This window comes from Plectropomus leopardus, chromosome 15 (genome assembly GCF_026936395.1).
Source record: "Plectropomus leopardus strain MGB_pleo_1.0 chromosome 15, ASM2693639v1, whole genome shotgun sequence".
Taxonomy (NCBI): domain Eukaryota; kingdom Metazoa; phylum Chordata; class Actinopteri; order Perciformes; family Serranidae; genus Plectropomus; species Plectropomus leopardus.
This window is the reverse complement of record NC_142190.1, coordinates 24,037,249-24,052,728: the sequence shown is the minus strand read 5'-3', so window position 1 is coordinate 24,052,728 and position 15,480 is coordinate 24,037,249. Positions and strand designations below refer to the sequence as shown.

Below are 15,480 nucleotides of genomic sequence, written 5' to 3'. Positions count from 1 at the left end.
GTGTTTAACTATCACAACTGCTGACGGATGAATTTGATTCTGTGGTCTCGGCCACAGAAAGCACTGGAGAGCAGCCTCTGCTTTGTTTACCACCATTGGTTACTGTGTTAGTTTGTTTTTAATTTTTTTTACAGCGTATGCTCACAAACAGGAGGCTGCCAAATGAAACTGCACTTATGATATAATCTCAACCCACTTCTTATTCAGGTTATGTAGTTTCTCCTGCGTGTGTTCCCCTCTCACACAGTTGGTTGAAATGTGCCCTGGCAGGGCTAAAAGCTTACTTTGCGGCTATGAGAATGTACTGTGTGTTTTTCTGAAGCTTCACATGTCTGAACCCATCCCAGTTCCAGGGTTTTTGTGAGTGTATGTGTGTGTGTGTGTGTGTGTGTGTGTGACTGCTGGGAGGGAACAGGTAATCTCAGTCTCCACTATATAAAGGGTTGTGAGCAGAACTTCAACATCAGATCATCTGCACTTTCATCCATCGCTTCTGTGACTGGCCCTGCTCCTCAGTAGCTATGACTTTACGGCTGGTGGTGCTGGGAGCTTTGCTCTGCTCCTGGACGGTTTCTTCTGAAGTCGTACCACAGGCAGACTTTAATTTACAAGGGGTAAGACACATAACTGCATTTTTGTTTTAAAAATCTGTCATATTTTTTTTAAAAAGAATTCCTCCTCACAACTAACTAATCTGGCAGGAGAGAGGATTTTGCAGGGAAGTGTCAAAGGTTGATTCATTGTAAAAAATAAATTATTGTATGAAATGCATAAAACCAGCTAAAATACATAAAACATTGAGTATTTGACTTTGACTGATGTTTTAGAATTCATTTGAACAGCTGTTTTGCCACTTTTTTTTGCAATAATTGAAGTGGCATTTGGGGGAAAAAAGTGAGAAATTAACTTTTTTGTGTCATTACATTCTTTTATACATATGAAAAATTGTGTGTACAATCTGAAGTTATTTGCCAAGTTTCATTTGAAGTATACACAAATAGATACAGCTGTCTGCTTACAAGTATTTTTAGAGCCCAGTTCGAACATGAAAGGTAATTTTTTGCTAAATGTACAAACAGTACCGAGGAGTTTCCCTAAAATGTCTCCTCCCAGGACAGTTAGGACAGTGAGTTAGGGTCAGGAGGGACACCTTATTTTGAGCTAAGTAAAAAATTAAATTTAAAAAAGAAAAAAATCATTTTAATTAAGGAAAAAATGTAGTCTAAATTTGAACACCTTATATTCACAACGTCACTTGTATACACATTTCTTTGAAAAAGAAGAAAAGAACCATTTGTAAGAAATATTACATTTATATAATTTACTGAGAAATTTAATTTGGCTGGCTACATGTATGTAGGCTACTAAGTGTATTTTATTTGCCAAAAAGAAAAGGAAAATCAATAACTACAACATGATTGTTAAATAAAAGATAAATAGTTAAACTATATGCGCATTAAAAATATATTCAGGCAGGGTTGTAAAAATTCAGCTAACACCAGGCTGATCTGATCAACTTTCCAAATATCATTATTATTATTATTGTGTGTGTGTGTGTGTGTGTGTGTACGTGTCAAAACTAAAATCATGGTAGAAGAAAAATGTCAAGAGAGCCAACAATTTACTTAGATGCTGTAAATGTCAAAACTGTGAATAAAACTTTTGGAATAGTCCGATGGTCTCCACTTCATGGTTAAAGTGAAGACGGTGTAGCTGAGTATGAGCATGGTGTAAAGCAGTGGTTCCTAACTTGTGGGTTGTGGTCTAAAAGTGGGTTGCAGGTCTATTCTTAGTGGACCGCAAGTGACTTGTGAATGTGTCAATATTACAGACCTACAGAGTTTGCCAAGGGCCCTTTTTTTAAAATCATACCAGCCAATTTTTCCCAGTACAGCAGCTTTTTTTATTGCCCTCTCTCTGGTATTACTCGGCCTATTAAAATGTTGTACCTTTACAGCGACACTGGTCTAAATAGTGATAATATGGTGAGTGCAGTGCTATTTAATTACTAATTTTGAAGTAACTGCACGTTATTCTTGCACTGTTTTTTATTTCATTATGTTCTACGGGTTGTTTACATTGTGTGAAATAAAAAACTGAATATGTCGTACTTTATCTTACATATCTTATGACCTTGAACTAATCTGGACCCCCTTACTGGACCAGTTGGGAACCACTAGGAAAGCACATTTGCTGTCCAGATTGCAAAAAACCCACGATCTTAACTGTCTCCCTGTCCCAACCAACCCCGCTCTCCCCTGTATGGCGTTTGTTCTCCTACAGATGGCAGGGAAGTGGTACCTGATTGGATTTGCCTCTAACGCAGAGTGGTTTGTCAACCACAAAGCCACCATGAAGATGGGCACGGCCATGATGACCCCAACTGCTGATGGGGACCTGGACATTTCCTACGCCAGTCGCAAGTGAGTGTGAGGAGACTGAGAGAAAGTAAAGAGGCAAATAAAAAGATCACTGGTGACACGTTTTTATCATCTTTCTTTGCAGGTCTGATGACACTTGTTGGAGACTAAACAACCTGGCCAAGAAGACTGAAACACCGGGAAGGTTCACATACACAAGTGAGCGTAAGTGCACCCACACATACACATATAAATACTGAACACATAGAGGCATGCATTCACATTAAAGTATACCCAGCATTTCTGCTTTCACATGATCCATTTTGTCGTCCTCCCTTCCTCAGGCTGGGGTCAGGAGTTTGACATGAGAATGGTGGATGTGAAGTATGACGAGTACGCGCTCACTCACACCGTTAAGACCAAGGGGACTGATCCCACCATAATCACCAAACTATATGGTAATGTCATTATTAGCCACAATGCTACACGCTGATCTATGAATCTTCAGTACGGTCATGCAGATTGATCTCTTGTGGTCCAACAGGCCGTGGAGTGACTCTCAGCCCTGAAGTGCTGGAGAAATTCAGGCAGTTCTCCTTGGGGACTGGCATCCTGCCTGAAAATATTTCTTTCCTTCCCCACATTGGTACGTTAAATATCATCGGAGAGACTTTATGTAAAAAAAAAGCTAAGATAAGATAAGATCTACTTCTAATGTTACTTTGCTTTTTTCTCTTTCTGCAGCGGAGTGTCCAGCTGAGTAGTTTTCTGCCCGGGTCATTGCATGTCAACAAAGCTGTCTGAAGACTAATTGAATATTCCACATCTATCGAGGTCACTACCACCAACTCAGTTCAGTTCACCTAATCTGCTCTTTCAAATGTTGTTTTAAGAGCCTCATGCCACTTGACTTAATATGAAACCTGGTTTCAATACACAATGCTTTGCTTTTATCTGCCCTCAGCAGTAACGGTCCTTGAAGATCCCCTTCAGACATGTTTTGAGACATAAAATGCTCTGCTTTAAATAGTAATGTGTGTCTGATATGTTTTTTCCACAAATGTGGGTTATATCTTCTCTTGAAAAATCCAAGATCTATAAATATGTAAATATTGTTCATTTTAAATTCAAAAAATTTCCACATCATCTTTAGTCAAGGTGCATATAGCATGTTGCAGGAATGAATCCCAAAACCATTATATGAGTCACAATTTTTGCACTTCCAGTTCCCTCGTGTTGTGGTCAAAGGCCTAAAATAAGGTTTGTGGTTCTCACAGCCTTTAGAGTTTTTCATATTTTGTTTAAAAAAAAAATACAGGTGTCGGCTAGCAAAGGTAGACGAATCTGTCGCATCTTAAGGACACACGACAAATTTGATAAGTAACATTGACTGTAAACTTAACCTTTGTTTGTTTACATGAAAACTTTCTGTGGCACCTTTAGCCCTTAGGGCCCGCTTTAATATTACACACAGTCATATCGCTTTTCAAAATCAAGCTTTAAAAAATTTATACATTGATGTTTTTTTCTACCAACCAACATCAGTCCCTAATCATAAATATAAAATAGTCATTAATTTTCAGAATGTTAACACTTTAAAGTAGAACTTTTTTTAAATCATCACAGCCTGGGAGTTGTCAGTGTTTTGCAGCGACATTGATTGTGAAAGTGCATCAAGATGGAAAAAGCATGAATTTTCTTTGTAGACCAAATATGGTTAAAAATAAAATACAAAAATAGAAAATGAAAAGTGTGTAAAATGTGTCAAACAGTCCCCATGTGACCTAATAAACAAAACATATTTTTTAACGGAGAAGGTTTGACATTGTGGGCAAATACAAGACAAAGGGGTTAAAATACTTTGCTTTTATTACCTTTTTTAACAAATACGCTGAAGTACATCCATAACAACACAGTTCAGATTTCCTTTTTATCAAGTGTTTACATCTACACGCTTTGTACAGATTTGTATACAAAACAATAATTTACGTCCCATAGAAGTCTAGTTACACGTAACTATACAACAACTTGTAAATGAAATAAATATAAAAACAGAAATAATCACAGGTGATAACAAAAATGTAAAAAGCCATAGTACAAGTACACCACCAGCACCTGTCTTCTGAAGTTGCATCTAAAAAGATATACATTTTCCCTTTCTACTGGCAAAAGTACATCTGTGAGGGCGAAAAACAAAGAGTTCAGTCCATGGTTTCATAACAGCAGCACCAGTTACACTGTATGATTCCTACTCAGGCCAGACGGTTATACTGGGACACTGATTTTTTTTTTGTTTGTTTTTTAACCCAGCCTAATATTGGTATCATACTGATGCTTGTATTTTATTCAATTTACCAATGTCATTTCATGTGTTTGTTCATAGCAAAAGAAACCATCTGCTCCAACAGCTCGTCATCTGCAATAATGTTGAAAACCTCGCAAAAATCAGCTTTTTCAAATTCATGGTATTTCACTCTCCAGGTAGCATTGATGGATTAAAAACACTGTCAGTCTGGGCAGTCTGCTTTAGGCATCTCTAAGGACTTGCAGTACACTTACTGACTTGAAACTGAAATATCTTATCAGGTATAAGATAATTAAGAGACAGGGTAAATGATCGCATCGTGATTTTGGTGCAGTTGTGCACTTTTTATTCACTACCATGATACATCCACTACTTCACTGTGTATTTTGGGTTGATTCAATGATCGTAGACCCCTGTGTGTACAAAGCTAAGAATGATTGTTTCTTTTCTCTGAGTGCTGTACACAGCCGGCCTTGTGTTTTTAACAACACAACGAAAAGCAATATGTTACAGAGTGGTGGGGTCGGAGCACCAGGAAGCACAACAGATGCTTTGTTTGTCATTCGCTCTCGCTCTCTCACACACACATACTTTCTCTTTCTCTCACACTCACACACACACACACATACACATACATGCAATACAAACCACGTATGACTTGATTACTGCATTCATCATGTTCTTAACTGAGATGGCAAGTGCTACTGGGAACAGGTTGCTAATCCATACTGCTGTGTTTAGTACATTTTAACAAAATGACGCAAACATTTTGCAGATTACACTTCAGTTCTGAGACAAAATAATTAGGACCATTGTGATTGACAACTGATTGCTGCCTGCAAAATTTAAAAAAAAAAAAAAAGTTTATCTACAAAGAGACATCTGCACAATCTGCCATGCACACTGTCACCAGCAAAGGGACATGCAGTTAAAAGTGCAAGTCTACGGAGGGGTTCTGTTGCTAACTCGGACAGAGCGTTAATGTTATGTACACGTGGATACATTTCTGAACAAACATTAGGCTGAGGATCAAAAAAGAGCAAAACAACAGAACGGACTAAGTGCAGCGCGCGCACACAAGCCACATTGTTTCAATGTGACCGGTGTCGTGCTGAGGGTGCAGAGAGTGGGGTGTGATGGTTGCTTCGACATTGTTCTTTTCTGTGGCACAGTATTTGGCTCGCTCAGAGTCACTCTGCCTGCACCACGTCCTTGTGGTGGCGCATGATATGCTGGTTCTTCTCCGAGGGTCGTCGGAAGCCTTTCGAGCAGATCTCGCAGCGGTGCGGATAGTCTTTTGTGTGAATGGAAATCACGTGTCGCTTGAAACCCGAAGCGTCCCCGGTGCTGTAGTCACAGTACTGGCACTGGTAAATTCTCCTCTCTTTTTGTCCTTTGCCAATAACTACAGTCACACTGCTGGCTAAGCTGGCCGCACTGACTCTGCCAGGAGGCCCAGAGCCGCTGGACCCACTGGGTGCAGACTTTTTAGGTGTTACAACAGGAGTGTGCGTCTCTGTCCTCTTAGACTCACTCTTTTCTGGAGAGGCCTGTTGCTCCTTTGTGTGGACAGACAAGATATGGCGACTGAGAACAAAAGGGTCTGCAATTTTGAAGTTGCAGTGCCGGCACTGGTGAAGTTTCTTGGTGCGGTGGGATACCGAGTGCTTCTTCAGTTCAGACGGCCGGTGGAAGCCTTTACCACAGATGGCACATTTGTGTGGATAGTCCTTGGTGTGAACAGATATGATATGGCGTTTCAGGTCACTGGAGTTGGAACTTTTGTGATCACAGTGGGCACAATGGTGGGTCTTATTCTCCTCGTGTGTTAGTCCGTGCTGCATTAACTCCTCCTCCTCTGCAAAGGTCTGGAAACAGCGCTCACATTTGTATGGCATCTCTTTGCTATGCTTTGTCTTGATGTGTGTCTTGAGATTAGACGAATCGGCCGACTTGTAGTCGCAGTAGGGGCAGGAGTAAGGCTTCTCGCCCGTGTGTGTGCGCATGTGTTTCTTCAATTCTGAAGGATGTCGGAAGCCTTTTCCACATTCCACGCAGATGTGGGGGAAGCTTTTACTGTGAACTGCCAATAAGTGGCGATTGAGCAGTCCTTGCTCGGCAGTTTCATAGTCACAGAACTTGCATTTATGCATCTTGGTGGGTGTTGGAGGCGGCTGGCTCTTGGGCTCTCGGTGGTGGTGCTGCAGTCTGTGGGAGAACAGCGCTGCCTGCTGGTGGAACTCCTTGCCGCACATTTCACACTCAAAGGGGGCCTTGCTGCTCAGAGCGTGCACCTCCATGTGGTTGTGGAGGCTGGCTTTCTTGTTGGTGGTGAAGTCACAGTCTGTACATTGGTACTTTTTCCTTGTCAGAACATCCTGGTGGTGATTCTTAGTGTGGCGTTTCAGGAAGCCTCGGGACTTGAACTTTTTCCCACAAAGCATGCAGGGGTAAACTGTCAGAGGCTGACCGTATGGACCGATGATGATGGCTGGAGAGGAAAATGAAAAAAGGCAGACGGAAATTACAACATTGCCTGTAACTTGTTTGCCGAGTACATTTTTTAGTCACCTTCCATTTTAGTTTTTAAATCCTTTTAAAATGACAACAAATAAGTATTTTAAAAGGTAAAACTTTTTAATGCATGGAAAAAATAATGTATGGAGACAAAACAAAACAATATATTAAAAAGAACAGCCAAAGACAGCCCAGAAGTTACCATCACCAAACCCACCAGTTATATATATATGAACAAAACCTGTAACCAGCATATTTTTACATCTCACAGGGTAATTCATGTTTTTCAAACTCTTAGAATTAAAATCTGAACATGTCAGTGGCAAAAAAAAAGAGCACTTTTAGTGGACGTACATCGATAGTGCAAACATGCACTACCAGCCCGGCTGCTGCTCCTCTAATTCAATACTGGACCAGTTTAAATAAATGCTGTTCCCAATAATGACTTACGCACAAAAATATGGGGAAATAGGGTCCAGGTTAAAAATACCCTCCAACTCTAGATTTTTCAGATTACTTGGCATGCAGAAAGGCACACAGTAACTCTTCAGCATGGTAGCAACGGCATTTTCGTCCCCCTCAGCGTAAGAGGAAGTGATGTTTTTATAGGCGTGCCATAAACACCAACTGAATCTGTGGGCTTTTCTAAAATAGTAAAATTGCATATAGCTAACATAAAGCTATATAAAACTACTCATTCAAAAGCTGAGGTAAAGGAAAGAAATGCAGAATAAACTTCTGATAAAACTGTACAAAGGACAAAAGCTATAGCTGCAGTTTAACTGCTGCTGCAAGTCACAGAGAGGGCAGGAGAGAACAAATTTAAAATCACTATGGACGACTCGGAGCACATGTAACGTGCATGTGTTGCTGATCAATTAAATAAAATCAGCAACTGAATGATGGCAGTAATGCAGCTGCAGCATCCTTAATGAGTCCTTTTTCTGTTACTGCTGAGCTCCACAGCTACAACTGCTTCAGTTATGATCTTAAAGGCTTCTTTATGTTGCAATGAGAGACACAAAATTGACATGCAAAACTGTGAGGCCGACTTCCATATCCATAAACTCTGTGTTGCTCTTACCTGTCTGTACCTGCCGAGGCTCTGACCGCCTCTTGCTCTTGTTGCGCTGTCTGTTGATTTCATCCACCCCGTCAGATTCATCGATGTGGAGCAGTGCGCTGGCTGCACCATTTCGGTTCTCGCAACTCTCGCTGTCTTCGGCACCTGCGCGACAGCAAAGTGTCTTTAACGCAACCATTAACAAAACCTGCGTCTGTAAAGCTCAAACCAAGACACTCAGAGACGTGGCTGATGCACAGGCTTCCAGTGTTGTTTTAAAAGCAATTTAATAGACAGGGGTGCTGACCATAAGCAGCTGCCCAGGCCACAGGCATGAAGTCCTTGCTCAGAGACACGCTGTCATACGAGCGGTCTTGAGTTACTGGCTCTTCGCCTCCTACCACCACCTCCATATAAACCTCATCAGTCACCTTGGACCCACCTGTAGATGAGCCCAACATGTACAAAACCAAAAAACTACTGACGTTTAGTTTCATGACAGTCATCCCCACTCGCCGGATCTAAGTGACTCACCATGGTTACCTTGATTGTGATGAGAATCCCCCACTGACATGTAAACCATCTTCTCTCGGAGCGTTTGGCCTGTAGACTCCGTTAACGCCACACTTTCTGTGTCTCCATCGCTGATGTCAACCGACTCTCCTGCAGAATTAAAACACCTTTTAAATCCTCCACTTTTGGCAAATCTGCTACAAATTATTTGACTACCCGCAGAAAACTCAGCCCACTGTTTTCCAAGGTTTTCGAGTCCCAGTGAAACTGAAGTTCAGAGCATCTTTAGCTTTTGTGCTGGGATGTATTTCCCAATGAAATAAATATTTGAGCGGTGTTCAGTAACAAGAAGGATTTTAAATTGAATCCTGCGCATTTGACTAGGCTGTTAAAAAGTGGGCGGTCTTGGGTTTTTGCACCATACGGAGCTGCAGTGGAGTCTGCTACTGAGGAGACTGTTGGCTTCACACACAACTCCCTCACCATTAGCACAGGACGATGATGAGAGAGAAAGATGAATTAATTACACCTCCGACACATCATTTTGGAAATGAAAAGAAAAGGTTTGGCCCACTGAAATCCAAACACAGATCTCGTCCTGTCTCTCTCCATTTCGTGCTGTTAGCTGCCGCAACCCACAAATTAAGTGGTTTGTTATATGATCAGTGAGGACAGCTACTCACCTAAAGTCTCATCTGATTAGATGGACTTTTGTAAACGCCTGAGTGAAGAATGACTAATCAAACATTTATAACAGTTATACAGAAAAAGACAGGGATTTTTAAGTAAAAATACTAGATAGTTTATACATCGTCATACTGATTTCTTGGACGTATATAACAAAAGATAAACGACCAATTAACATAAAGACAGGATTAAAGCTGGTATGTAATTTTCATTTCACTGAGTCTTTAAGAGCTTTTTTTTTTATATCACACAGAATACAATTTAATACTTGTTTCATTCATATTGGCCAAAGTATGAAAGCGTGATGGAAAATAAGACTTAAGACTTTTAGATGCATTTTAAGGCATCCCTTTTTTGGAACCTAAAATCAATGCTTTTTAAACATTTCAAGACCTGTAGACAGCCTCTTTTTAGGTCAAGAACAGAAAACATAACATTTGGATTATAACATCAAGAAAGAGCGAGCTTTTCTGACCAACAAGATAAATAAATACAAAATAAATGTTATTTTTTGTGCTTGCTAGTTGATGTAGAAGCTGTAACCAGTAAGCCAGAATGGAGCAGCTGTACTTTGTTGGGGCTTTTTTTTTGACAATTTTTTAAAGACCATTTGAGAGCCGTTTCAGGGACAAGACCCACATCTGTTGTGTTATTCTGTGCCCATCGCTAATACTCAGGCTATGATTGGACCCTTCCTTACTACTCACAGAGGTTTAAGCTTAACTGCCACTCACCCATGTCATCCTCCCCAGAATCGGCCTTGAAGATGTACACCTTTATCACTTCTTGCCCGTCCTCATCCTTCTCCACTTCCTGGTCCTCCACAGCTCCCTCCACCGTCACCTCTGTTCCATCCTCGGATACCATTTTCCCAGCTTCGTCCACTAGTGAGGGACACATATCACATTTTATCCAAGAACTGCAACAGTGGGGGGTCGGTCAGTCATTTGCTGGCGACAGCGTAAATTCTGTCAATATAAATGCCTGTTATTATCACTATTTATGTTTAGTGTTGAGATGGAGCTGAATATAGGTGAATATAGTTCACCATTTCAGTATATCAATAAAATGTTTGAAACTCCACAACTCTTACGAGTCAATAGTACCATTAATTATCTCCAAAGTAGTTGGTCGAGAAGCTGTTCTGGTTTATTAATAGTACTGAGAATCTAAACTGATTTCAAAGTTCATTATTTCTCTCATCTCATCTCTCTGCATGTCTACTAACACTTTAAATTCAAATTAAAGCCTAGCACTAAATGGCAATAACTGCTCCATTCCTATCTTCACACTGTGAACAAAGTACCACTTTGGGTTTTTAGACAATGAAAATGTACATTGGGGCAGTCAGCACTGCATAATTACTACAATTACTGCAGAATGAAAGAAAAACAGGCTGCTTGTGCTAACCATGAGACTGTATACCAGACATGTTTAAAATGGCCTTTGTCTCTGTCTAAAATAGTTTACAAACTCTGCAGCTGCACAGAAGTGTAAGTGGTAACTAAAGTCAATATTTCAGGCAGTAAGTGTCACAAATTTGTCTTATTTAAACCAACAAATATCAGAGGCACTCCTTCACTGAACAGAGGTGTGATTAGATACTTAATAACCAGCCAAGGAACTATAGATGGCTAAATTTGGCACATTTTTCTTACAATGACGTTATTTAATTTGTGTTGCCCTTCATAAAATCAATAGATAAAACGTATATGAATCAGCACCTGTATGTGAAATGAACAGCCAAAAAAAACAGACGAGGTTACACCAGTGGAGGAGCATTTGAGAGTTAGATGAATTTACACCAGGCATGTCAAACCGGTCCACAGGGGGGCCGGTGTGGCTGCAGGTTTTTGTGCCAACCAACCAAGAGCACACAGTTTGACCAATCAACTGTCTGAAGACGGAGATCAGTTGATTAAATGAGTCAAGTCTGGTGTGCTGCTACTTGGTTGGAAACAAAACCTGCAGCCACACCGGCCCCCCTGTGGACCAGTTTGACATGCCTGATTTACACCTTTCGTCATCTGGAGACAGATCGCTCAAATCACTTGCAAAGATTTGCAGTAAAGTTTGGCTGTCCACTTATGTTCGGATCACCAAAACACGTTATTAGAAGATGTAAACAGGCTCTAGGCCTAAGTCAGGTGTGAAGTAGCCCCACCCAGAGGAGCAATGGCACATTTAAATCCAATCCCAGCACATTAGAGATGTAAACTTACATGATATCATCAGATAATCTCCACAGCCATCTTGGTCGTCCTCCTGCTGCTCTGGGTCCAGCCCATCTTCAGGGATGTCTCCCATAGCAACACCTTCCTCCTCGCCCTCAAGAGCCATCACGCAGGTTTCTACTGCTACGTCTTCATCCTCATCGCAGTGCACATACTCAGACACCACATCCTCAACAGCATCCTGGATGACTAGCTCATCTGGGGCAAACCTGTGAACTGCCATGCCTTCTCCCTCGCCTTCTGACACCAACACAGTCTCTTGAAGCTCCACAACAAACTCCTGCCCACCAGCACCACCCTCATCTGGAAGAAACAGAATCACCCAAGTAATCAGAACATTGCGTGTGGATGTTTTCAATGGCGATTGAATGCTGTTACCGATTTCTTAATGACATCATACAATTATAACATCTTGTTCCAATCAACACTTGAGTTAAAGGAGCTTTACGCATTCATCGCATAATGCAGCAGCAAATAAGTATGTGAGTCCAATTCATGTATCCCAAAGGCTAGCTAATCACAGCCACTCTCTGTGCTCATACAGTGGTAACCGAGCGTCATCATCAATGGCAGCGGGTCAGCCAACTCCATTTAAGAGCCATGTGCACATCACCTCTGAATCACAGATCAACTATGAACTCTTTTAAGTCATTCAAATATTTCATGTCATCTGAAACACTACCATGTTTACCAGAAGCTCACACACAAAAACATACTTTGTGTAAATAAAAATCCCTATCAACATAAATACGGCTAATTACCCGATCCGTGTAGGATTATTTTAGGCTCTTCAGAATGTATTGCAAGCCTGGTGACATCCTCATCCATTGTCCTCGCACTGCATTTGTTACTGGACAGCTGAAAGGAAACAATAGAAAGTTTAGATATGTGATGACTAAAACAGTTAATTAAATCAGCCCCTCACTACAACCTCACATAATAATTCATGCATTTACAATAGCTCTTTTCAGTATGTTAACCTAGCAGACTGGACTAATACACTGTAGGTAACCCTAACTGCATAATATAGAATAAGATGTGCTGACAATCATGTTTAAAAAGTTGTGTTTTTTCTCATACTGTGAATCAGCCTACAAAAACAAAACTCATGTACGTCCATGGTCATTATTATGACTAATACAGCTATTTGAATTTCAAAACAAACAAAGACACAGGTGATACAGTCCACTGAACGCGATTCTAACATATGGTAACAGAAACTGAAATTTAATTTCCAGATATGCCCAGGGAAAGCTAAAATGAGCCTTTCATCCTTTGCTTGTCAAAACAAAAAACAGTGTGTGTGTGTTAATTTGACATTTTAATGAGATTCACATGATAGAGAGACTACTGGCCTGGTGTTGAGCAACTACTGCGGCTTGAGCATCTCCCCAACAGCTAAAACAAATCCATTCTTTAAAAAGTGGAGTCATTCTGCAGTAAATGCATTACGCAATGGTTTCTGTTGGCTTTATAACATAAACATTATACTAATGTGATATTTTCTACAAGAAATCGGGCTGGGTTTCAAACCTCAATACTTATTTAGTATCAACCAAAAAGTGTCGAACAATGTAGCACTATGTATTGATAACTGTCACTGAGCTGAAAGTGTTTTTTGTTTTTTTTACGTCACAGTACTTTTTCATTGAACCAGCTTCTAGTAGCACTTCAAATACACATCTGCTCCAGTAAGACATATGTATTCATAGAATAAATATTATGTTCATATTATAAATTTGACAGTTATGTTATTCTTAAATCCAATAAGTGCTCAGTTTTATATCACAATGTGGCTTGTTGTATTGTGCTGCTGCAGTGAACAAGTTCCTCTGTGTAGGGCTTCATTTGTTTTGAGATTTTATTCATTTATATTTACACACAAACAACAACATGCACTGGAGAGAAGTCTAACCCCACAGGCAATCTGGGGGTATTTTAATGAAAAAAAAACACTCAATAATCGATGAGATTACTATTAAGAAGATAGATTTTTTTGCAGTGTTAGCTTTCGTCTGCGGCAAAGGACAGCAACTGGAATGACCAGTGGCATAATTGCCATGACTGCATCACTACCTCTGCTACCACAACTAAACAGATATTTCAGCTCCAATTGGCACTAACGTTGCCTTCATCATGGGGATGAAAGTGAGCTCATGTGCGTCAAAAATATCTCGCTGTCACACATGCACACACAGGGGGGATGCAGAGATGTAAACAGTGTTGTGGACGATGCAGCCGGGGTGCCATTTAATTTCCAGTGAATATACCATCCCCCACCTCCAGGTAGAAAAATGATGACAACGGTGTGTGGATTTATGGCGCACAACACAGTGCATCAGTGTGCTCAAAGATGCCACCAACACAGTGAAACCTACCGGGCGGATCCGACTTACTTAGCCTCTCATTCATGCCAGACTAAACACAGTAACGTAAACTCCGATGAGGCGATAAACGGTAATGTCTTCAACTGACCACTGGAGCAGCGTTAGCACTGCTTACACACGCACAGTCCCGACTTTCACGGCCAAAACACACATTTATGAACATATGCATTGCTCCGATGTGGGTGCAGTTACATTAAACGACAAAATAAAGAAGGAGGGTTGCGTTAGTTTCACACTAATGCGGCTATGTAGCAGCCAGCTAGCGGGAGGAGGGCTAAACACACACACACACACTCGTTTTCTTCAACCGATTTTCATCACACTAGCGTCCGCCATTTTGTTAGCTTAGTGTCTGGACGAATGCTAATTTTACCACTAATTAAAATTATCCCTCGGCGATAAGAAAATGTTAATTACGCTTCTGTCGAAGGCTACACTGCACATTCTCTGTTACCTTAACACACAATAACGTTAGTCAACGACGACTGGTGACTACAAAAACCCTCGTCTTTGCTAGCTAACCGGATAGGCCTGAATTACCAATTACGGCCTCTATTGAGGCCCGGGCCCGAGAAGAAAAGGCCCAACCCTTTGCGGCCTCTCGGTGACAATGAAGAAATAAATTTAAAAAATACATGCATGCAAAAACAAAGACACAAGGACACGCACAAATGCAAACACAGCTCTGAAAACTGGTGCCCCTGGAGGAAAAACGACCCGCGTACCAGATTTATGCTGCAGGGATGGCCTCCGTCCGCACCTCGGCTTCCCAGGCCGCCTGGTTCCCCCAGACTCGGGCTGGATTCAGTCGGGAATTTTGTGTTATTTGGGCGGGCCGGAGAGGAGCAGAGAAGGAGGGGTTAGGGGTTGTTTCTGGAGCTCCGCTGAAAGCAAAGCAGGACGTCTGGAGCCAGATCTTGTCATGCTACAGCCCCCCGCTCCTCCAGCTCCGAGGCCGCCGTCAGCACGACACGTCACAGCCCGAGAGCAGCAGGAAAATGCGGAAGGGTTGTGGTGGAAATCTCACCGGCAGGCACCAAACAGGCCATAATCTGAGGACCGCTGCTCAAACGGGTTATGTCAAAACGTGCACTGTAGTGTTAATTTTAATTAGTTTATGCCCCGAGCTTGATGTGGCTACTGATGTGCCGAAGGCTGCTTCAGTTCTCCAAACAGCAGACTTGTGTGCAGCGGAGAGGGGCACAATAAAAGTGATTAAACTATGACCTCCAGACGGAGAGCATCCGACATTTAAACAAACCGCTGACTAGTTTCCAGTGAAACGCCACAGTATCAGTTTCACAATGAAGATACAAACCTTACTTTCTTAACACAAACGTCATCCTTCTGATTAGAAAAAAAGAAATATCTTTAAAAAACGTTTAAAATTAAAAATAAATGCCGGGTTTGTAAC

The 15,480-nt window shown here is 41.2% G+C and overlaps 2 protein-coding genes across 6 annotated transcripts; one reads left to right on the top strand and one right to left on the bottom strand.

Annotated features, from left to right (window-relative positions):
* Positions 1-450: 450 nt before the first annotated feature.
* On the top strand, positions 451-3,393 carry LOC121952434 (lipocalin-like). Of its 2 annotated transcripts, none has more exons than XM_088088180.1 (6): positions 451-614; positions 2,284-2,423; positions 2,506-2,579; positions 2,705-2,818; positions 2,905-3,006; positions 3,105-3,393. In XM_088088180.1, exons 1-6 carry the CDS (start codon positions 522-524, stop codon positions 3,122-3,124), a joined length of 543 nt encoding a protein of 180 aa, XP_087944306.1. In that variant the 5' UTR covers positions 451-521; the 3' UTR covers positions 3,125-3,393. The 2 variants fall into 2 exon arrangements, with proteins under 2 accessions (XP_087944306.1, XP_042355047.2); XM_042499113.2 differs by having other exon boundaries at positions 454-614; positions 2,506-2,585.
* An 818-nt stretch (positions 3,394-4,211) lies between these two features.
* Positions 4,212-15,324, bottom strand: LOC121952430 (zinc finger Y-chromosomal protein 1). 4 transcript variants are annotated; one of them, XM_042499104.2, is made up of 8 exons: positions 14,792-15,324; positions 12,441-12,537; positions 11,668-11,982; positions 10,180-10,329; positions 8,780-8,908; positions 8,553-8,687; positions 8,267-8,410; positions 4,212-7,156 (listed from the first exon to the last, which is right to left on the bottom strand). In XM_042499104.2, the coding sequence occupies exons 2-8, from the start codon at positions 12,505-12,507 to the stop codon at positions 5,856-5,858; spliced, it is 2,241 nt and encodes a 746-aa protein (XP_042355038.1). In that variant the 5' UTR covers positions 12,508-12,537; positions 14,792-15,324; the 3' UTR covers positions 4,212-5,855. The 4 variants fall into 4 exon arrangements, with proteins under 4 accessions (XP_042355038.1, XP_087944303.1, XP_042355040.1 ...); XM_088088177.1 differs by having other exon boundaries at positions 8,789-8,908; XM_042499106.2 differs by lacking the exon at positions 8,553-8,687 and having other exon boundaries at positions 8,789-8,908; positions 14,792-15,323.
* Between the last annotated feature and the right edge of the window lie 156 nt (positions 15,325-15,480).